General features: G+C 41.8%; 1 protein-coding gene across 1 annotated transcript in view; it reads right to left on the minus strand.

The window, feature by feature from the left end:
* The window catches only part of ric1 (RIC1 homolog, RAB6A GEF complex partner 1), a 40,546-nt gene that overhangs the window by 3,933 nt on the left and 11,900 nt on the right, over positions 1 to 24,713 (minus strand). Inside the window, exons 3-24 of the mRNA XM_063012226.1 lie at positions 16,194 to 16,273; positions 14,406 to 14,513; positions 12,537 to 12,679; positions 12,200 to 12,336; positions 10,643 to 10,734; positions 10,120 to 10,208; positions 9,316 to 9,460; positions 8,849 to 8,897; positions 8,547 to 8,684; positions 8,245 to 8,406; positions 8,122 to 8,160; positions 7,914 to 8,024; positions 7,280 to 7,369; positions 7,014 to 7,174; positions 6,401 to 6,533; positions 6,197 to 6,313; positions 4,518 to 5,312; positions 4,256 to 4,414; positions 2,907 to 3,043; positions 1,664 to 1,935; positions 1,241 to 1,441; positions 540 to 717 (exon numbers count right to left, since the gene is read on the minus strand). Coding sequence (XP_062868296.1) covers positions 540 to 717; positions 1,241 to 1,441; positions 1,664 to 1,935; positions 2,907 to 3,043; positions 4,256 to 4,414; positions 4,518 to 5,312; positions 6,197 to 6,313; positions 6,401 to 6,533; positions 7,014 to 7,174; positions 7,280 to 7,369; positions 7,914 to 8,024; positions 8,122 to 8,160; positions 8,245 to 8,406; positions 8,547 to 8,684; positions 8,849 to 8,897; positions 9,316 to 9,460; positions 10,120 to 10,208; positions 10,643 to 10,734; positions 12,200 to 12,336; positions 12,537 to 12,679; positions 14,406 to 14,513; positions 16,194 to 16,273 — 3,536 coding nt within the window. The remainder of the gene's footprint in view (positions 1 to 539; positions 718 to 1,240; positions 1,442 to 1,663; positions 1,936 to 2,906; positions 3,044 to 4,255; positions 4,415 to 4,517; positions 5,313 to 6,196; positions 6,314 to 6,400; positions 6,534 to 7,013; positions 7,175 to 7,279; positions 7,370 to 7,913; positions 8,025 to 8,121; positions 8,161 to 8,244; positions 8,407 to 8,546; positions 8,685 to 8,848; positions 8,898 to 9,315; positions 9,461 to 10,119; positions 10,209 to 10,642; positions 10,735 to 12,199; positions 12,337 to 12,536; positions 12,680 to 14,405; positions 14,514 to 16,193; positions 16,274 to 24,713) is intronic.

Genomic DNA, 24,713 nt, shown 5'->3' on the forward strand with positions numbered 1-24,713 from the left:
TCTGGAGCCCTGCTGACTGCAGTGCATCCCACAGCTGCTGGAGGGAGCGTGGGGGAGGATCCATAGCATGAACAATACTATTAAGGTGGTCCCACAGATGCTCGATTGGGATCAAGTCTGGGGAATTAGGGGGACAGGGTAGTACTTGGAAGTCTTGGTCATGCTCTTCCAACCAATAGTCGTGTGACATGTCACATTGTCTTGCTGGAAGATCCCATCCGCCCCAGGAAAGACAATCAGTGTGTATGGTTGGTCGGTCGAGAGTGCCTTCCACATGGATGCAATGGGCCCAGAAAATGCCATGAAAACATTCCCCAGACCACAACGCTGCCACAGCCGTCGAAAGTAGGAAGCGATCATAATAATGTGACTCGACAGTGTATAATTAAAATACTTAAATCCGATGGTTGACAATGTACATCAAGACTGCTATAAATTATGGCAACTATGGAACAAAATTACAAATTAACATGTACAAGTAAGACTGGCATGCTGCCTGGTATTAATGTTTTATGCATTTTTTTATCATCATCACTTACCTTAGCTGCACTTGAGACTTGTGAGGACCCTTATTGGCCAGCTCCATGGAAATGTGCTCCAGCTCTGACTGGCTAAGACTGAGTGCGGAGTAGTTCTCATCCACCATCGTCCAATCACCATCCACCATGGAGCTTGTCTCTGTTAGATCTGTAGCCGAACCGATACTGCACTCCTCCGCTAAAGGAAACAGAGCAACATTGTCTCAGTACCTTCACCAGGAGCGACAGGATCCCTGTCTACCCTGTCAATCAAGCGATTCCATTGTATTATTAGAGGTACAGGTCTAAGTCTTAACTTGCTCAATGACTTTGTATAAGCTACAGCTTGTAAAAAGCTGCCTTGTAACGTGTGCCTCAGAGAAAAGCTGCAATAGCAAGTTCAATGTGAAATGCCATCACAGGCAATTTTGTATCTCAAATTCACCTAACTTGCATGTCTATGGACTGGAGCTCCCAGAGGGAACTCGACACAGAAAGGACCTGGACCGCTCCGCCTGGAAATCGAACTCAGGAATTTCTTGCTGTGAGGCGCCAGTGCTACCCACTGAGCCACCCAAAGCGTAATATTAATAACTGAGTAAAATGTATTCAGACCCAAAAGGAACTTACAAGTCGAATCTTTTAACATACTTAAGACAAATAATCAAAAAGCATTATAATAGGTGGATTGCTAACAGTATAGAACAGATATAGATGCTCACTTTTATTGATAAGAGGAGACAGAAAAGCTTCCTGGGTCTGTGGAGCTCCGTGTGAGGAGGTGGAATCGATCTCCTTCGGCTGTGCTTTCAGACCATCCAGCCAGTTGTGATTGGTTGAGGTGACCTGAGGAGGCGTCATCTCCATATCGTTGTTCATTAAGCTATCGTTCGACTGAGATGCGACCAGGCGAGTACTTAACACTAAGGAGACAGATATAATAATAATTAAATAAACTGGTACGTGAACGCCCACTTGTGGAGGCTTAACGTTACATCTCGTAAACCACAGTGGGACCAGATTGTACAGAACAAAGCAGAGAGAGTAAGATGCATTGTTTGTAAGAATCGAATTCTTTTTAGAACGATCCCACAATTGTCCATGATTTTTCAACACAGACAACATGAGCACGAACAAACACTTACCTGTCCGACAGCGTCCGTTTTTCAAAGGTGAGCCGGCAGGTAGAACAGGGAAAGGCCACAGGAAATCATTATGAAGGCATTTGAGTGCTGAGACGAAGTCGGTAACGCGAGCAACCCGCGTGCGCTCACGGGTTAACCATCCGATCAGCTCGAAGCCCAGCTGAGCTGAGAAACAGCCAAGGTCCTTCAGACGGATCTGCTCGAGCAAACAGCGTGCGTGTCGCCACAACATCATGTCGATGTACATGTTCTCAGGACATTCGCTCTCCCTACTGCACACAACAAACGTCGACAGCCGATTAGCATCCAAAATTAGCTTCATATTGATTTACATAGCTGTGAATCATAAACATAAACCATACTGGAGGACAAAATCTAACCAACAGTCCTGACAGTCCAGTAGATCTAAATTACAATTATTTTAATTGTAAATTGCCATATGCTATTGTTTTTATCTTGGTTGTTGTTTAAACCAATCATCATCTCATGCACACAGAGAGAACATGCAAACTCCAAGCAGAAAGGACCCAGACCACTCCACCTGTGGATCAAACCCAGGACCTTCTTGCTGTAAAGAAACAGTGCCAACCAATGAGCCCACTGCGCCACCAATGACTGCATCTATAAAGTGTCAGATTAGGCTGGTGACGTCACTAGAACTCCAAGTGTCTATGCAGTGCTGAGCTAATGCCATCGCCTGCCGTGCTACCTGCCATTTACTTATGGGTTTTAAAATTAGGTTTGGCTACAAGCTATTCTATTTCTATATCTACTGATAATTGTACATAAAAGTCTAAACAGCAGCCAAATCAAATATTATTTTTAATTTTGAGGTTTGTTTGTTTGTTTGTTTAATTCTTAACACTATATCAGCAACTATGGCTATTATCATGGCTGGATAGTAGATTTTCTGTAAACGTCAAAGTAGGGGGTCGAATTGCTTTCTTTACCTATACCTGTACGTATGGTGGTTAATGTGTTTGTGTGACTATATGGGTGTAGAGTATAATTGTTTAGTTTTTTTCATTTTGAGGTAATCCACTGGGATTCACGTTTCCCTTCACACCTTCCCCCATCAGGACTACAGCCTGAAAAGCAATTCAATAAGGCAACTGTATCCTAATTGTTCTCTTTCCAAGACAGCAGAATTTAGCAGAGTGATTTATTTCTTGCTGAAAGCAGGCTGAGGTAGGTGTGTGTGTGTGTGTGTGTGTGTGTGTGTGTGTGTGTGTGTGTGTTATACCCTTTCGTGGAGGGTCCTGAGGGCATACTGAAGGTTTTCTGTAAATTAAATTTTCCTGTAGAAACCACTTCTGCTGACTGAGAAAGACTGATGCTGCGATTCCTGAAGAACTCGAATCCTCCCGTAGAACTTGGTTCCTAAACAAAAAGCAAACATCATCACTTAGTGGTATTATTGTTTTACATTTCTTTGTAACATTTCATTAAAAAAACATGTAAAAGGTGCATTGGCTGATCTAAATATTGGGGCCAAGGGAGTATTATTGCTTCCGGACCCACTGTGACTGAATGATGAATGATGTGAATATGGAGAAGAACCAGAAGAACGTTTGTAAAAAGACCAGTATGTCATAAACAGGGGTGGATCTATAGTCACAGGGGTGGATCTATAGTCTCAGGGTTGTGTGGCAGCCAGTGGTACTGGAAGTATAAGCTAACTCTGAAAGCATATACGACAGTCAAGTCAAGAAACTAAAGCCAAGAGGTACAACAATGATCAGAATTGGACAATAATCAAAAAACACCCCACAAATCAACTAAATAGGGATGTAACGATTTACTACAATACAGTTAATAACCGATTCCACGATTCAAATCGATTTCACATGTAAAATGAATCGATTCACTTTAAACAGCAGAGGGAACTGGCGCTATAAACCTCACCTTGATGACACTGGCGCTATACGCCTGGTTGCCAAATTCGGGCTTTTAAGCAAAATTGGGCTTAATTCAAAACTGTTTTGCACAGTTTGTACCTACCTCAGAAATAAAAGGGCATTCATTATTTAGATAAATAAAAGATAATCACAAATACGTTTTTTTTTGTTTTTTTTTAAAGAAATAAAAAAAGGAAACTTTGAATAAAACTGAACAACTGTAGACAAATGATGACAGTTTTTTTTTCTTAATCGGGAAAAAAATGGTATCGTGAACCCAGTATTGTGAATCGCATCGTATCGTGGGTATAGTGTATCGTTACATCCCTACAACTAAACTGTACTAAACACAAATTTAAGCTTTATGAACGTCCCTGTTCGTCAAGTTACTGACAATATCTTATATCTAGAACTGTTCTGCAGGGATGTGAGGATTAAATACCCTAAAAGCTGCTTTTAAGTTAATCTAATATAAGGGACAATGGCAGCCTTGTGGGTAGAGCTTTGGACTATCAATCGGAAGATTGTCAGTTCAAATCCAGCCTCTGCAATGCAGCCACTGTTGGGCCCTTGAGCAAGGTCCTTAACCCTGCCATACGATGGCTGACCCTGCACTCCGACCCCAGCTTCCAAACCAGCTGGGTTAGGTGTAAAAAGTCTACGAAGCTACCAGAAGCTTTTGGTGTACTCTCACCTGACTGGTGGGCGTGGTGGGCGGAGTTTCACTTTCCCCTGACCCGATAGCTTTGAGGAATCTAATCATGTTACGGCAGAGATCCCACTTTCCCTGTTCCAGTGCCGTGTTGAAGAGGAGGGTAGCGTGCTGGCGACTCACGGCTGGAGCTTCCATGTTCTGGCAACAGAATAACAATATTAAGCTTTTAATTTTCCCTTTTCATCCAAACATTATACAAAAAAACAAAAAAAACAAATGTATACTTGGCAGCTAAACCCACCTGCAGAATGATGAGGTACGAGGCAGCTGTATCCAAATCCCGGGCCATGATGCACTCCTCGAACAGATCTTTAGGGTTGCCAACCGCAGCAAACAGGTAGTTCCAGAGATTAAACTCTGTCTTCCTGGCACAGTGGACAATGGTACGCAGAAACAGGGGGAACTCGGCCAAGAACTTGGCTACAGTGGGCAGCAGCGGGTCCGGAATGGGCTCCCTAGATGTGGCCTCCTCCTCTAGTACCACATGCACCATCAGTTCCAGCACATGGGAGAAATACGGCAGCGATGAGCACGACTGAGCCAACAACAGCGCCTGCTCGCCCAAATTTCTTACCAGCAACTGACGAAGGAGGTGGTGGAGGTAGATTTGGGACGTCCGTTCGACCATGCAGTATGGGAAAAACGTCTCAAGGGACTCATGTGACAAAGAAAAAGATGAACTGCGCCTTAGTCCGTCTTTGGTGTTGGAATTTCCTCCGAGGCCCTCCTTATGGTGAGAAAATGAAGAGTCATAGAACAGCGTTTCGTTAGCAGCACCCAAAACAAGTGCATCCTCAGAGAGTACAGCGAGCGGGTAGATGTCCAAGAGGAATGAAAGCATGATGCGGCGCGAGAGGAACGAGTGAGGTTTGCGATTTTCACGTCGTGGGAACAGGGGGAGCCACACCTTCATCCCTGACTCGCCACACGAAAGCCATAGAGCCTCAACAAGGTGGCGCTTTTTACAGCCGGAATGGCTGGAGGCCCAAACGTTCTCCACACATTGAGCCAGAACCACAGGCGGTGAAAACGGTAGCTGAACAAAGAGAGAGAGAGACAGAGAGAAATGTCAAATGTACATATATTTAAAAATTACAAATACAACAATGAAGAGACATCAACACATTCTCACAGACCATAGTAAAATAGGGAAAAGAATGACAGGAAGGCAAGTAAAAGTGCTGGGACAAAGAAAGTGTTGGGACAAAAAAGAAAAGCAGAAGGAAAAAAGGAAGCCAAAAGGTAAAGAGGAAAAGAACAAAGGAAGGCAAGAAAGAAAGAAAAGAAAAAGAAAAGAAAGAAAAGAAAAGAAAAGAAAAGAAAGAAAGAAGGAAAGAAAGAAAGAAAAGAAAAGACAGATATGGCCAAGAATGAAAGAGGAAGAAAAAGGGCAAAGAAAAGAAAGAACAAGAAGAAAGCAAACAAAGGAAAAAGAACTAAGAAATAAAAGAAATAAGAAAAATAAAAGGAAAGAAGAGAGAGAGAGAGAGAGAGAGAGAGAGAGAGAGAGAGAGAGAGAGAGAGAGAGAGAGAGAGAGAGAGAAGAAAGAAAGAAAGAAAGAAAGAAAGAAAGAAAGAAAGAATTGGAAAAGACACCAAAGAAACATGGGGGGGGGGGGGGGGGAAGTAAAATAAAGCAAAGTACAATAAAATAAAAAACAGAAATAAAAAATTGACTTACAAAGGAAGAACAAAAGAAAAACTATCTAGTCAAGTCAAAATGTAATTGTAGTTCCTTTTACAATGAACATCGTCTCAAAGCAACTTTACAGACCAAAAACCTGTGCTAAGCAAGCCGAGGGCGTTGGGGGGAGAAAAAAAAACTCTCTTAAAAATCACAGGAAGAAACCCTGAGAGCAACCAAGCAATCAACAATACAAATATAATGAAGAGTGTAAGGGAGCAACTCCAGGATCTTACCAGTGTTTTCTGATTGGCTGATGAGTCCTTATCTCGTACCTGTGGACCGGATCGATCTCTCTGCAGCATGATGAGCTGACCAGCCAAATTTAACAGAATGCTTTCTGCATTACACATCTGAGAAAAAGATAAAATCATTACAATTCTTATACCACATAGGCATGTAGTTTGTGTGTGTGTGTGTGTGTGTGTACATGTGTGTACCTGCTGTGGAGTTTTTAACGTGATTCCAGTCTCGGTTCTGACTGAAGTGAGTGTGACTGAAACTACTAGAGCAGGATGAGGAATATAGCGAGACATAGACACTTCCTGTAGTAGATCTACACTCACTGAAGAACTGAGGAAATACACAAACACAACACAGAATCTGATGTAAATATTATAGATTTAAATTCCCATTATTTCTTTGTGTATAAGGATTTTAACGTCACGTTTTACACTTTGGTTCCATTCATGACGGGACAGGTCGTTACAGTTTAATATCAAACATTGTCATCAGATTGAACTAAGTGCAGGGGCAAGCTGTAAAAATGAGTGGCAAAGTGGTGAATCTGGCCAGAGAGCCCCACTCCATAGGAGACCAATAGCACAGTCGGTGTGAAGCAGTTTTGCCACCTGACCAGGGTGCATTTATGGCTCGAACCTAATAATTCTAGACCCACTAGTCATGCGATCATGACTAGGATAAAAATACACAAAGGTTGATGAAAATGAACAGATGACTGTTATTTGTATTAAACATTTAATTGACCTGTATTTGCATTAACGTATATGATAAATCCATAAATAAAATCCCATCTATAAACATGTTCGTTACCTGTCCTGTTTCTTCTCGACGCTATAAAGGCAGATGGAGCAGTCGGTGCGAAACAGGATGACTGTGTTCCGAAACACATTGAGCAGCAAAGTTTCAGCATGCAGCTTTGTAACGCTTGCAAAGGCGTTGTCAAGGTTAGAAGAGCGGAGATAAAACCTCAGCTAGAAAAATGAAACAACATATTTACTAATCAAAATTAAACCCAGAATTATCTATAATGTCTGTCATGTCACAATGCCGACATCAGATGGGTCCACTTTCTTTACCTCCTCCTGCTGGTCAATGAAATTGTAACAGGCAACGACGACAAAGTCATTCCACCAGGTAAGACCTCCCGTCACAGCCATACTCTGTTCCTACAACACACACAGAAAATCCACCTTAACACCACATTGTTTACTGAATGTAACATTTATTTATTTATTTATTTGGATTTTAACGTCATGTTCAACACGTGTGTCATTTTATGGCAAGATAAGTATTACGTTTCTGTCTGCTTATTTTACCTGGCTGAATTTAACATTGGGGTAAAATTAACAAAATACATTAAATGTGCATTCACTAATACAACTGATTGTGGATAATGTATTATTTTTTTATCAATAAAAGAAAGGCATGGAAAGGCACTCAGGTGGCGCAGCAGGTAACCGTGCTAGCCGACTACCACTGGGATCTAGGGTTTGAATTCCCGGCAGTGCTATCTGTTGGTCGGTCGTCTACATACACATGATTGTTATGTCCTTTAGGAAGAGGGGGTGGACTTTTTTTTTTTTTTTTAACTTAGTGAGAATGCCAATAACTCTATAGATGACTGTATTGTAAATAATTCATATTTTGATAAATACTTCAAAAACACTTTAGCAGAATAAATCAATCCTAGACAGATAAACATTGATTTACCTGTGTAATGTTTCCAAACAGTTTCCATTTTCTGCTGAACAGGGAATAATGTGCAAATCCACGTCTCCCTGCCACCACTAGACACTGACCTGCTGAGTCTATAGCTGCAAACTACACACACACAGACACACATCAGGCAGATTAATTCCCAAGTATAAGGACTATTATTCTGTACAGAAAAGTTACAGTGAAACAAACGGACGCGTACCCGTATCGGCCAGTTAGTGTCCAGATACGTGCTGTGAATCTGAAACGGAGATTTAGAAGTAATTAGAACTATATTAATCCCATGAGAGGAAGATATTAAGCTTCACTGAGTGTGTGCTTGTACCTGCACCACATGCCAGTGTTTGTGCCCCAGTAAAGTGCTGAGCTGTGTGTGCGTCGTGCTCCGTGGTGCATGCTGCTCCTGATTGTGTATCTGAACAGCGGCGTCTCCGCAGGTCATCAGCAGCCGATCTTCACCGTGCAGCAGCACCTGCTCCTGATTACTCTACATAAAAACACATCATTATACACTAATACAAATAATACACACACACAACATGTCATCATTCTTAAATAGCTTTCTAAAATAAACAATGTAAAACGTACACTAATTTAAAACACGTTCCTTGCGGACTGAGTTCTTACCGTACAGGGATTGACTGTGAGTGCACTCTTGATGAACTGAAACTGCAGGATTGATGCCTGTTGTAACCCTTTTGACCCATCACTGTCTGTCTCGGTGCTGCTAATCACCCAGAGGTGGTAACCTTCTGCCCCCCAGCTCTAAAAACACAAAAACAGCTCTAAAAACACACTCTCTGACTCTGACTCTGACTCTGACTGAAGTGATCTCAGAGACTTACATTGCCTTGTTGAATAATTTGGATTATTAAGAAATAAGAAAGTTACATCTAGATGCGTTTGGAAAACATGTGAGAAGTTCTCACCATACAGCTGATCTTTAGTGGATCCCTGTGGGTGCCATCTGAACAGCACCTGAAGAGAAAGTCATACAAAGAATGGTAAAACATAGGGAGAAAAGAGAGCAGCAGTGAAAGTTACTTGCAAAATTTAAGGGGTGTAAAATATTTCATTAACAGCTTCATCCTGGTCAGGGTCACGGTGGGTCCAGTTTCATCTGGAGTCATTTGGCACAGGCAGGAACACACACGCCTGCATGTGATGTTAATATGAAAACAGGGCAGTTGTAGCCTAGTGGTTAAGGTACTAGACTAGTAATTGTAAGCTGGTTCAAGCCCCATCACTGCCAGGTTGCTACTGTTGGGCCCTTGAGCATGGCCCTTAACACTCAATTTCTTGGTACTGCCAGTTGCTTTGGATAAAAGCGTCTGCTAAATGCAAAGAAATACGTCAGTGAGTCTGTTAATGAGGGGCAAACGAGTGCGTTACTCACGTAAAGTCCTCTCCGAGTGTGCAGACGAGATGAGCTCCGAACACACTCCACAGAGAAAGGCCTCCACACAGCCACGTCACCATGACAACACTGCAGTCTGGAGACCATCTGATCATCTTAACTGGCCCAGTTTTATTGTGAATATCTGAAAAAAAAAAAAGGAACACATATAACTACTGCTTTAAAATGGAACAACAAACGGTGTTAAACAGTAAGAGGAAGTTTACACAGTTTGGTTAACGCAGAACCCATCCAAGCGGCTCTTTTATCACCAACATAAAGTGTAAACATGACAATAATGACAAATCAACTGTTCACAAATAGAGAAATCTGGAGAAGTTGTTATTTTCCTCAGTTACACTAGGGGGAAGCATTGAATTGCACATTTAATGAACCAATCATTGATTTACATGCACGTAACTGATTGAATTGTGAAGGATTTTTCGATTCAGTTATTTATCAGGTGTCTTTTAAAAGCACCTGACCTAATGTGCTGATAAATATTTCTGTTATGTAGTGTTTGCATTTGCACTGACGGCTGTTTTTGAAATTCCTTGAAAACGGCAAGAAAATTCAACTGTGAATACAGTCAGTAGTCAGATACCCCCCCATTTGCCAAAGTAATATATATATATATATATATATATATATATATATATATATATATATATATATATATATAAAATCAAGAACAAATTTAAGTGCTCATGGCAAACTTGACATTTACTTTTGTCAAATGGCTCAACTTTTTCAGAAATAGGTGTGGGAAAAAAAAGGGTGCGAGTGTGTGTTTCTATAACCTACCTGGGTAGTGTTTGGGGCTTAACTCCAGTTTGTGGGACAGCTGCATTGATCCTGTAGTGTTGTCTATCATGTAGACCAACACAGAGCCGCTACAACACAAACACACACTTTTAATATTTCTTATTTTATACTCAAGTTTGATTCTAATATAAAATCACTGATTTTAATAACTGGAATCGACAGTTTTAAACAATAAACAGCTTCATCCTGGTCAGGGTCGTACCAGAAAACACTGAGTGTCATGTCAGTGTGGATCAGGGTTTTTTTCAAACATTTTTTCCTAAGCGACCCACATTTTGTCCATTTCATTTTGACCGTGACAACACAAACAATGCATCAAAGCCAAAAAATGAATATACTTAATTAATAAAAATCAGCTAATGTAATGTAAATAAAGACTAGCTTAATGGACTGCTGAAACACCACATAACTGATGGATGGTTGGTAGGTTGGTTGGATGGATGGATGGATGGATACACCACAGAACAAAAAAAAAAAATGCAACACCGTTATTCTCACATACCTCGCACAGCCGAACGCCATGAGTCTGTATTTGTTGTTGACTGCTACACAAGTGCCGTCTGTCACATCTGCTGCCCAAACGCCCTGCAGGTGCTGCACACAAAGAAGTGTAACCTCACACATCTGCATATACAGGCTTTTTCTGCTCTTACAAACATCAAGATGCCAACACACACTCACTATATGCACATGACCTGATGACCCACTAAAACAAGCTATGCAACACGCACACACGCACACGCACACACACACACACACAGACAGACAGACTATGTTTGTGCTGACTGTATGTAATGTCAGTGTGTGAAAAGCATACGTGGCAGATCTTTGCGTGAACATGTTAACTCACTAATGCATCGGGGAGTGCAGGACGCTGCCTGGAGGGCACCATTTACGGGCAGAATTTGTGCTTCTGGGAATAAATGTATTTCCAGACAGTTGCTCCATGGAAGAATCCCGCCTCCTAAGGATCTAACAGGTTTTACAGTCATTTTTGCTGACTGAAACTGCTAGATCTTGCGACAGCTTTTTCGCAAGAGTATTCGCATCATCTTTTTTGTATTTCTTTATGCATTTTCGCCCCTTGTCTGCCAATTATTAGTCTTCCGCGGGTGGGGATCCCGATCACATCCAAGGAGGGTATATTTGCCTGCCCCATGCCCCCTTCGTTATGTGTGCAGTCGCTCGACCGCTACTTATTCGCCCATACCTCAGTGGATTTGCACACAAAGTCACCTCTGTACTGCTAACCAAGACCCCACCCACTTATTAGTCCGGTCTTTCCAACCCAGCAGACTTCATGGGCAACTTTGTCTGCTACAGGCACTGCCAATTGTGCCCGCTAGAGGGCGCCCAGCTAACCGGTAGCAGAGCAAAGATTCGAACTGGTGTGCTAGTGCAATATCCCGCTGCACCACCTGGGGGCGTATAATTTTTTCGTTGTTGTTGAAATGAAACAGCTTTTGATTGACCAATTTATTTTCTATTCAAATTATAAAGTGGTCAGGTGGTGTAGAGGTAAAACCCCGGTGAGTTTGAATCTCAGCTCCGCTACCAGCAGGCTGGATGGTTATATGAACAATGATTAGCTTGTCCAAAGGGTGGCAATGCAAGAGCTGATCGATGGCGCCTGGACAGAGACAGGGGATAATGGAGATCAGTGAGGGACTCTCTGTGCACGATACGGATCTCCAGATGAACCCACCTGATGCTGTGAGTTTTCTAAAAACATGACTATTTAATAATATATTTATTTATTAGGAATATAATGTCATGTTTTACACACTTTGGTTTCATTCATGACAAGGGAAATCATGCAAACTCCAAACAGAAAAAAGCCAGACGGCTCCACCTGGGAATCAAACCCAGGACCTTTTTGCTGTGAGGCTGCAGTGCTACCCACCGATCCACCATACTGCCCCTAAAAAGGTGTTCTAATGTAACTGTGTTAGTGGCTTCTCTGTGCCCATATATAGCCCATACATAGTTCAGCTGCACCTTTTATAAAATATTCCCATAAAGACAAAAGAAAAAAAACACATACAGATCTGGCTCTCACCTCAGTGGAGAATCTGTTAGCGGTCGGCGTGATGAAGCCGAGTCGTCCATCGTCGGCCACAACGGCGAACCCATCTAAAGTCACGCAGTACTCCATTTCTCTGATGTAGATGCCGTTCAGAGCCAAACACGGACCACCTGACATGTAAAGAATAATCACACTAACTTGCACTGTGTTCAAAGTGCACATCCAAGATTTAAATAACATTCAAAGTACTGTATAATCATCAACATATTATTCAATTAGCAAAGTAATTGTCCATTTCAAAGCTGATAAGGGGCATCAGGCTAAAGTTCTGTCTTCATTATGTAATTATGAATGATTTGATTTCTCTCACCCCGTGAGGACTGCAGGTCCAGAGAGAATGGAATAGTGCTGAGGTTGACGGCTCTCCGGCCGTTACACACTCCGTCCCAGTGCAGCATGTGCAGGTAACCATCAGCCGTGCATACCAGCAGATCTTCCTGCAGAGACTGCAGACTGAGAGAGGACACATACAAAAATCAATTCATCCTTCATGTACGATGTGCAACATGTTGTTTTATATGATTACATTTCACGAGACAATTACTGATTGGCTGATTACTTGAATTTCAGTAGTTGATACAATACTGGGACAATTTGTGAGAAACAGCTGATGGTTTATATGATGATGTCAGAAGCGAAGCACAGATATGGTGGGGAGAAACTGATACTCAGTGGTTCACAAAACCCTGAACTGTTCTGTTCCACTTTAAATTGGCATTGGGAGGAAATGAAATAGGAACAACTGGTTTGCATTTCAGATAGCAATCCTACGTTTACTAATCCTGGAATCGCTTGTAGTTGCTTCGTAGCTGTTTAACGCCAAGCATATCATATTCGATACATGAGTTTTAGAGACCTCTACATTATCAGTAGGTGTATTGTTTTCCTGAAGAATCTGATGTATACAATTAGATACATGTATCGAATATGATACAAAACAAAACTCATATATGCACATTTTTATTTAGTTTCTTTTTTTTGTATTTTACAGTAGGTCAAATAAACACTCCAATTAAAAAAAATAGAATTTTTGGGCAATGTTTTGATGGTTTAGGCTTTATAAGAGTTCATGTACTGCTTGATTAAAGCTGTAAAGCTTCATTAACTTATTTGCTAAGTAGTCAGTCAATATTGTGTACTGCGATACTGCCTTCTGCTGGCTGATCCATCTAGTGGTGTCACATAAGATGCTTAATCGCAGCACTACACGTTTATCATATGAAAGCAGCCTCACTCTTCATATCAGGGGTGTCCAAACTCGGGCCCACAGGCCATTTGTGCCCAGTTACCGTTTAAAACGGCTTAAATTACACAATACTGTCAAAGATCAATCATTACTCACTCAAATAAAAATGAAGTGGAATTGTTAGTAATCATGTTGGTCTGTTATATTTGTAGCCTGGTGGTTAAGGTACTGGACTAGTAATCAAAAGGTCACTGGTTCAAGCCCCGCCACTGCCAGGTTATCACTGCAAGACCCTTAACCCTCAGTTGCTTAGACAATGTACTGTCACAGTACGGTAAGTCGCTTTGGGTAAAAGGCGTCGGCTAAATGGCGAAAATGTAAATATTTGTTTTATTACATGACAGTCTGTGGTCCGTGTTTGCATATTTTTACTCCGTCTGTGCCCCAACAAGAAAACCCTGATGTACATGGTCGCCAAAAGTGGCAATCAACTTGACGGTATATAATAATATAACTTTAACCAATCTAGAGAAACTAGGGAAATAGATTTTAGGTGCTGGATTGGGTGTTACTGTTCACAGACATCAATCAAAGTGTGTGTTTTTGATGGTTGGCAACTAAGTCCTTGTGAACCCAGCCAAAAAATTAAAAATTAAGGCTAATTTTAATTCAATTAAAATCAAATTAAACAGAGCCAGGTAGTGGTCTGTGTGGGGTTTCACCTTGAACCCTTAAAAAACCCCCGTGAGCTACAACACAGTGCTTAATCCACACACACACCAGTAGCTTAAACATGCGTTATTCTACAGTGGGTGGTGGGGGAAACAAAGGCCCGGTCCAAATAGGCATGGTCAGTAACAGCAACAACGTCCTTCCTAACAGGAAGTCGTGTCATACATGAACAATGTCGTTTAAAATACACCTCATATATGACTTAAAAGTTTGCTTTCCTTCGTGTGAGGTTTGTGAACAGCATGTCCTTATATTGTGTACCTGGTAATAGGGGCCTCTAGGTCAACCGGTTTCTTCATCTCCAGACTGAGAGCAGGAGCACATTGTTCCTCCTTATAACCTGGAGTGAGCTTTACACGTGTACTACCCCTACACACACACACACACACACACACACACACACACACACACACACACACACACACACGGGAGAGAGACACAAAAGTTAAGATTCAAGTATTTAAACAACTACAGATCTAAACAACCTCACAGTTCAGAAACTCGGCTCTTAAAGAACTTGTCAGTGATAAATTAAAAATGTGATTCTGCCTGTGAAGTGTAAACAGAGGCTGAAGTGTTGGCAAGTTGATCCAGAAATAAATAAAAACATGAATGTGACTTTATTCTGCATTTATTAACCACACACAAAAGACAATGTTTTATACATGTAAGCTCCAAACACCGACAGACAGACACACACCGACCTACACACTCACATACACAGGCTGACTGACCAGACAGACACTGACAGACACACACACCAACACTGGCTGACCGACTGACAGAAGCACACACACGCGCACACACACACACACACACACACACACGCACACACACACACACACACACACACACACACACACACACACACACAGGACAGACACACACACCGACATACATACACACACAGGATGACCTACTAATGGACACACACACAGACACACACCAAACGACAGACAGACAAACAAACGTTCTGACCGACCGACAGACAGACACACACAGACACACACCAACCAACCGACAGAGACACACACACCAACCAACTGACCGACACATGCCGACATACATACACACACACTGGCCAACCAAAAGAAACACAACCACACGTGGACAGACACACATAATGACACACACGTGTCAACCAACACACACGCCAACTGACTGTCTGTCTGTCTGTCTGTCCGTCACACACTCTCACACACACTCTCACACACACTCTCACACACACTCTCACACACACTCTCACACACACTCTCACACACACTCTCACACACACTCTCACACACACACTCTCACACACACACACTCTCACACACACACACTCACACACACACACACTCACACACACACACACACACACACACACTCTCACACACACTCTCACACACTCTCACACACACTCTCACACACACTCTCACACACACTCTCACACACACTCTCACACACACTCTCACACACACTCTCACACACACTCTCACACACACTCTCTCTCTCACACACACACTCACACACACACACTCTCACACACACACACGCACTCTCACACGCACTCTCACACGCACTCTCACACGCACTCTCACACGCACTCTCACACGCACTCTCACACGCACTCTCACACGCACTCTCACACGCACTCTCACACGCACTCACACACGCACTCACACACGCACTCACACACAGAGCGACAAAACGTAAAGGCTGTTATAACTGCAAAAAGTGAACAGGGAGAATCATTTCGTTGGCCATGATTTTGGAATAGGATGTCAACCAGGTTTATGGTCAAGTGTCCACATACTTTAGTACTCTGCCAATGTAAACACTTAGATTAAACATGAAGCAGCAAGTAATCATTTATTTGTTAATCAGGTGTATCATTCAACTGAATAATATCTGGCTTATATAAATGTTTATTTTCGACTGCAAGTGTGTGTGTGTGTGTGTGTGTGTGTGTGTGTGTGTGTGTGTGTGTGTGTGTGTGTGTGTGTGTGGCCAAGTTAACACGAACATAAGCCGAATAAACCATTTAGCTTGTGCTACAAGATGACTCACTTTGGATAGACGGGCTCGTACAGGTATTTGTCATCTGCACCTCCGACAATCTCGAACAGCAGCACGTATCCATTCGCAGCCTGGAAAAAGAGCAAATTATTGATGAGTGATGAATGAACAACACACGGGTGTGGATTACACATGAGCTAAGAGACTGAACAGGAGAAATGATACGATCACGAATACACCCACTGGTATAAATAAAATATGCGCGGCCTTGTTAAAGGCCCTGCAAAGCCTTGTAAATTAAAAAGAACTGTACATATGTATGCACTTATTTCATTATTAGGATTTTGGTTACATTCATGACAGGACATGTAGTAACTGGTTACACAAGATTTATCAGTTCACGTTTTTAATGTCAAACACAGTCTTGGACAATTTAGTATCTCCAATTCTCCTCTCTTGCATGACTTTGGACTGTAAGAGGAAACCGGAGCTCCTGGAAGAAACCCACGCAGACATGGGGAGAACATGCAAACTCCACACAGAAAAAACCCAGACCGGGTATCGAACTCAGGACCTTCTTGCTGTAGGGCTACAGTGCTACCCACCAATGCTTTGCTTCCCAGTAACCTTGGACCACTGTCGGCAGCTGGTCACAAACTGCCTCTATATCTATTGAAATCGATGTCATTGCTCACCAGATCTTAAAGGCTGATTTAGTCATCAATTCTGTTGATGTCATCAGCACTCAGGCTGGAAACAAAGAGCTGTCAATCCTACCGCTGGCATAATGAACGCTAAGTCACTGACAGGCGTGCACACACGCAGACGCACGCAAGCTAATACAAAGAGCGTGTATAAGACTGTACCGTCTTTAAAAAGCACAGGCATTCAGACTGGCAGTGAAAGACACGGCTACAAAGAGCTTCATTTAACAAACATATTCACAACGGTTTGACTACGAGGCCTTTTCATAGATTGGTGTATTACTGCAGATCAAGTTCTATACTGTATTAAAAAACGCATTTACAATTTTGTATCTCCAATTCACCTTACTAGCACGTCTTTGGACTGTGGGAGGAAACCGGAGCTCCAGAGGAAACCCAGACACGAGGAGAACATGCAAACTCCACACAGAAAGGACCCGGGCTGCTCCACCTGGGAATCGAACCCAGGACCTACTTGCTGTGATGCAACAGTGCGACCCACTGAGCCGGTCCAGCCCACAATACTGTATAGCAAGCAGTAGGTAACGTTACGCTACATTCTACATTTACTAGATCAACAAACAGCACTGTGACAGCATATTGTCTAAGCAACTGAGTTTAAGGGCCTTGCTCAAGGGCCCAACAGTGAAAACCTGGCAGTGGTGAGGCCTGAACCAGTGACCTTTAAATTACTAGTCCAGTAACTTAACCGCTAGGCTACAATTGCCCTACGGACACTGTACATGAACATTATCCCAAGAGGTTTGACAACTCTGTATTAATGTCCATGGTTTTATAATAAGATATTTAAATAGCTCATGGTCAAGAGTCCACATATTTTAGGCCATGTGGTGTTTTTGTAGTTTTGTGAGCTCTTGGATGAAACACTGCTGTGCTATTGGATTTATTTCAACAGACCTGCCAGTCCTGGGAAGATTTATGTTTTAAAGCTCCTTTAATTTGGACATAATGGTTTTCACTGTGGTTCAGTACAGTACAATGGTATGACTATGAGGCCTTTTCATAGATTAGTGTATTACTGGAGAGCAGTCTAACTACTATATTAAAAATTAAGATTAAGAGACTAGAACACTGGAGCTGTAACACTGAACATTATCCCAACAAGATATTTAAATAACTCATGGTCGAGAGTCCACATATTTTAGGCCATGTGGTGTTTTTGAAGGTTTGTGAGCTCCTGGATAAGACACCGCTGTGCCATTGGATATATTTTAATAGAACTGTAAGTCCTGGGAAGATTCATGTTTTAAAGCCTGTCATAATGGTTTTCACTGTGGTTCAGTACAGTCCTAAAGCTTGGAAATGGCTTCGAAAGCTTTTTGGGACACTTGGCTTACATCTAGGACATACAGTGATTGCACGATGAGTGAAATATTCTTATACTATCTTATAATTAGGTAAGTGCAAATCTTATCATTGTCTACTACATGACATTAAATTGTCCACCCAAAACAAAATAAAAAATTAAAAATGCAGGTCATTTTCAGCTGAAATTGTAGCACACAGAACAATACACACAAGACTTTAGATCACACCTGAATCAACAGCATTGCTTTATAAACTCTGGGAATGTTGGTTGGGCGCAGAAACTATAAACCAGCACGAAACCAGTTAAAGCTATTTGAGAATCACCATGGCAACCACAGAACATTACAGAAGCAGCGGAGGAAGCAATTACCCATGATGCCGTGCAAACAGACGCTCCAGATGGATGGAGTGACTGTGGAATGCCAATAAAATTAAAAAAAAAATCACTCCTACTGATCCATGCAGACATGAAAGATAACATTCTTACAAGAACATGAGGAACAGGACGGACCTTCCTCATCCAGCAACCAAGCGCTAGTGCACAGGGACATGATCAGGGTTTAGGGATGTTGGGCTGGTTGTAGTTACTCATAGTACAAGTGTTAACCACAGCAGAAGATGACCTGAGCAGGGCAGGTGTAGCCTAGCGGTTAAGGTACTGGACTAGTAATCAAAAAGTCACTGGTTCAAGCCCCATCACTGCCAGGTTGCCACTGTTGGGCCCTTGAGCAAGACTCTTAACCCTCAATTGCTTAGACTGTATCCTGCCACTGAAGTGTAAGTCGCTTTGGATACAAGCATCTGCTAAATAAATGCCTAAAATGTAAATGTACCTTTGACTTTAATAAGGGTCAAATCGTTGTGGCTGGACAGCTATTCTCCGAGAATGGACAGACCACAAACAGCTGACAAGTTGTCGGCCAAGATTCATTGATGCCAAAACACCCATGGGTAGGCATTTTCCTCTGATCAAACATGCCACCACTAAAAACGACTAAAATAAATTTTTCAGTGATTAGAATTTTTCCCAGGCGATGTTAGAACTGATCTATTAGTACTGACCTTACTGTTCAATGCCAGACTTGTGCTACAATAACACTCATTTCTGCCAGTATGACTATGGTATTTTTTTTGGATTATACGCTAGCACACCAGAGCTGACATTTCGAACTTGTCATCCGGCTGCCATCCGGCTGGGCTTGGCGGCTACATGAACAACGGTTGGCTTGTTGTTCATACAGGGTGGGAAGCCGGATATGGACCTCATAACTGATGCAATTACGACCTCTGCTGGCTGGGTGATGCTGCCTGCACAGTGTCGAGGGATAATGTGGACAGGGTGTGGCTCTCCGTGCACAAAGCTGCTACACATATGAACTCGCACGGTGAAGGTGAAAAGATGCAGTCGGCTACTGCACGTGTTAGTCACGGCTCTCCTCGATCAGCAGTGGGGATCAGCATCAGTAGAGAGGAAGCGTAATGCAATCGGGTAGTTGGATACGACTAGATTGGGGGGGAAATTGCAAAAAAAAAAAAAAAAAAATGCTAATTTCAGTAGTCTAAGACTGGGATTTTTTTTAAATTATATGGTATGGTAAAAGTCATTCCAGTCGCATGCTAACAGATCAGCATGATCAACTTTCCAATGACTAAATAAATATTAAGTAAAAACAAACATGACTGTCTGTGGTTTGTTTGTTTGGTGATTAAATTCTTAACACCATGTCAGCTGCTATGGCTATTATCATGGCAGAAGTTATTAATCCACAGATTAATAAGGGCGAGAGAGGGCATAGTCTCCTTTTAGCAAGTAGGTATGGGTGAGTTTGGTGTGTCCTAGGTGGCTTGTCTAGTTAATCATTTTTTGGGGTATTGGGCTCTATCCGTTTGTATGGTAGGGTGGATATCGTAGAGTTTGTTGGTGGTATGAGTTTCCCCATTCGTTTTGCCAAGCTGCTGTGGTGTATGCTTTGCTGGATCGGGGATGTTACTGCTTGCTTGTTCATTTCCTTTAAGGCCACAGTGTCCTGGGATCCAGCAGAACTTTATATCACAGCCACGGCTTTTTAGTTGCTTTTTAATTGCTATCATCAGGTGTGACCGTCTGTAGTAGATCAATTCCAATATTACTGACTACATATCCCAGACTCTCCTGCACTGCTTTGTTTATTCTTCACTAGATAGTAAAGCCTTTGTTGCTATACTGTATAGTGAGCACTGTTACCACAACTACACACTGAAGTATTTATGCGAAACTATTTGAAACCACCATGTCAAACCAGAAATATCACTTATGGGCACAGAATGCAAAATGAAATTCTCTGAAATAAATCACCACACGCTATATAACTACCGTTTAGCTATAAAAGCAGTATTTTATAATGTCAAGTGGTTTCCTAGTTCCAGTCTGTTTTGAATAGCTTTTATATTATTCTGAAATTGCTTAACTCTCTATAATGGCTTGGAATAACAAATCAGAGACACTTTATTGCTCCGTCAGACTGTTTCTATTTAAAACCTCTGTTACTACAGTCAGTAACAAAAGGGGCAGGAAGTGGGATGTTTACAATACCGCAAAACATCCTTGGGTGGTAAAACAGGTACAATACCATCGACTCACATTTGTCTGAGGGTTTCTCTGCTTACCTCACAATTCTTTTTGTCTCCCAACCTAAAATCCGACTGCTTCTTTTCACCCGCACGAGGCGAGTTCATACGCGGATCAGCTTTGTGTACCGAGGGACACGCCCCGATTCCCATTATCCCTAGTCTCTGTGCAGGTGCCATCAATCAGCCAGCAGAGGTCGTAATTGCATCAGTTAAGAGGAATCCTCTCCGGCATCCTGCCTACAAATGTGCCAATCATTGTTCATGTAGGCACCCAGCCTGCCGGTAGCAGAGAGACGTTTTTTTTAAGCATTATATAACACGATTAATAGCCAGATATGACAGTTTTCCCAACTTATGTAGAAAACAGCAACAAACTGCCACTAGTGTAAATAAAAAATTGTATTCACTGTGTTTTCTAATAAACACAGTCGTAACATGAAACTACAATAAAAGGAAAAGGCAAGAAACAAATCCAAAAATCTATTTAGGTAAATAATAGAATAAAATTAATGAAATAATGAATTATTGGGGCTAAATTTAAGTAAATCCTGCATGTTAAGTGTTTAAAAAATATTGGTGCAGATACACCATATAGCCAAAAGTATTTGGACACCTGATCATGAGCTTGTTGGACTTATTGGTATTAAAACAGAGTGACCTCTATGTGCTTTTCACGAGCTTTTGAAGTATATGGGAATTTGTGCCCATTCATTCATTTGTATGGCCGGTCACTGATGTCAGTTAAAAGGCCTCAACTGAAGTTCCAGTTCATTCCAGAGCTGTTCAGTGGGGCTGAGGTCAGGGCTCTGTGCAGACCACTGGAGCTTCTTTAAACCTCGCTTCTTAATCCTGCTTTTTCCACAAGACCACAGTCACGCTGGAACAGGAAAAATCCTTTCCTAAACTGTCGCTGCATATAATTAAAGCACATCATTTCCTTTATATGACTGATCTGTTAGCAACTGGTGTAGCAAGTAGTTACTTCTACACACCGCTGTATGTGAAAGAAAAAGCAAGAAAGTAAAGCATCAGAGTCGCCTCCCACAAGTCCGTGCATGCCTGAAAAGCATGCAGGCGCTGCAAAGTCTCAAAGCGTGTGCAGAACTGAGAGAACAAAGTGCTGAGGTATTTCATGCTCTGGAAAAGTACAAATACATAATAAAAAACATTTAATAAATAAACAAGTCAATGAAAACACAGCATAAGCTTGATGACATTTGATTATAGGTGTAAATTCATAGTACACTATCTAGTGTATTTGTTTTTATGAGACACTATATTTATAAGGCACTCAGGTGGATTACGCTAGCTCGCCAAAGCTGAGATCCGGGTTTGAATCTCAGGCATCTACACAGACATGAGTGGTTATGTCTTTAGAACCTAAATTAATTTCAGCAGAAATCAGAAAGAACGTATTTTTGTGGCAAGAGTTACAAAGCCATTTCATGGCTCTAAAACTCCATTAAACCACAGCGAGAGCCAATATCTCCAAAACGAGACAACTTAAAGGAATTTTGATGAGTCTGACACTCCTGAGATGATTCAGCACCTTCCAGGAACAAACTAATGACTCATTAAGAAATAATAAAAGATCACAGCAAGCAGTACACAGTTAATATATGGTTAGTGTTTATAATTCCACCATAAAGTTGAAAAAAGCAAAAAACACTGATAACCAAAATGACCATAAACGCTTGTGTCACATTTTGGAACTTGCGCCCAGTGTTTTCTGGTCAAACCAGACCTGCTATTACCCTGACCAAGGTCTGAATGCTTACTGAACCCACTACATATTAAACTATTACCATACTGTTATTTATTGCGCATTATTAACACAGACGACCAAGGTGTCCATAATTACTGTACATACTGTGACCTACTAGATGTTTTCCTGATGTGTACATATCTAAATCTGCTCATCTCATGGAGAAGAAGACAGCAACAAACTGTCCAGTGCATTCCTGCCTGGCACCCAGTGTTTTCCTGGTCAAACCAGACCCACCATTACCCTGACAAGGGTCTAAATGGGGCCCAGGATTTTAAAATGTGGTACACAACAAAATTATGGACAGGTGTGCACATACATTTGGCCATATTGTTTATGGGTTCCACCGTTTGGCCTGAGCTGTACTTTTGATGTGTACGTGTGCCAATCACAAACGTAAATCCAAACAACTATGAGAATGGAATAAAATGCATTTCAAAGGAACCTTGTGTATAAAGCGAAGAGTACAAACCAAGCTGACCCAATGATAAATTAATAAACACCGGCTATAGTGCACATAACACATGGAGTACATACAGTACATGGTTATACAAATTCTAGCAGCGTCTCTACTGCACTAGAAAAGTGCTGAGGAAGGAAAAAAAACAGGGTTATACCCATGAGCTCTGTATTTAACCCAACTTTGATCTTCACTCCCTGTCTCGTCGGGAAAGGAAAATGATGGTAGCTTCATTCCTAAACATGTTTATTCTTTACAACACACATACCCAGGTGTGTGTGTGTGTGTGTAACAAGTCGGTGTGACAAAATATAAGACAGAATTAGAGGTAGCGCTGTGATGGAAGTGTGGTGAGAACAGAGGAAGTGGCAATTATAAACGAGACGGGTGTGTGTTAGTGGGCACCTGGGTACGAACTGCTTGATGTATTTTAAAAGGAGCAGCTGAAAAATGCTTGGGAAGGGGGTGGGGAAAAGGTGTTACGGTCTGTGTTTGTGTGGTTCGGTGAGGTGAGGTGCATCGCTACCACTATATCAAGTTTCCTTCCAGAAGTTTGAAGTTAAGCTTCAACATGACATGAAGGATGGGTGCAGCGGTTAACTGGGTAAATCCAAGGTGTCGTGATCAAAACTAGCATTCCCAAATAAATATTACCTTATAGTAAGTACCTACACTATAGCAGTATAGTAGTGCCTTATAGTATAGATAATTAATTCATATTAGGCAAGCAAAACCTGGAGTACCTGGACCTTCAGTATGTGTAGTCACATGGGCTGTGTCTCAAGTTACATACTGCGTGGTATTAGTGGTGGCCAGGCATCTGTCAAGGGTGACAAGATTAAGCAGAAATGGTAAGTAGGATTAATGTGAAGCAAAATCCTGACCAAAGAAAAGTGCAGCACTATAACAGAGACAGGTTAATAGCAGCTTAGTGGCTGCTACTAGTTACTATTGCTGGGCCCCTGATAAAGGCCCTTAATACTCAGTTGCTTAAGTTGTATTCTGTCACAGTTGCAAGTGTCTGCTGAATGCTGTAAATGTCAGAGGCCCTTGGGCACAATCCACAGCCTTGTAAAGAAAGTGGTGGGGGGGAGAGAACCACCATAAAGAGGTATGACAACATGGTGAATACAGGCTGATCTGCACAAAGTGTACAGCATTCTATAATAAGAGGTGGGAAAATGATTCTGACCTTGGGCGACGGAAAAATGAGGGGATTTAGTTTCTCAAAACAAAAAGAGGTTCAAGTTACGAACAACCACAAACACGTCTCAGCTTTCATCTGTGCGATCTTCCTAACAGGAGAGCAGCCTCTCATCGATGTCTGCTCCCTTATGCAGTTTATCTTAGTCTTCATCTTATGAATTTATAGTAAGCGAAGGCCGAAAGGAAAAGGCTTTCTGCGTCGTTCTAGTGATGCATGCAGCTAGACTTAGAAAGTGGAACTATCCAATGATAACTATTCTACTATTCACAGAAGACAAGCTCAACTACTTGTTAAAAAAAAACATGTAATATCTGAATATTATTTACATTTACTTTTATCCAAAGCGACTTACAGAATGAGCTGAACACGATGAGCAATTAGGGGTTAAGGGTCTTGCTCAGGGACCCAACAGTGGCAACTTGGTGGTGGTGGGGCTTGAACCGACAACCTTACTACCTTACTTAAGGTACTAGTCCAGTACCTTAATCACTGAGCT

Source organism: Trichomycterus rosablanca, chromosome 16, assembly GCF_030014385.1.
Source record: "Trichomycterus rosablanca isolate fTriRos1 chromosome 16, fTriRos1.hap1, whole genome shotgun sequence".
Taxonomy (NCBI): Eukaryota; Metazoa; Chordata; class Actinopteri; order Siluriformes; family Trichomycteridae; genus Trichomycterus; species Trichomycterus rosablanca.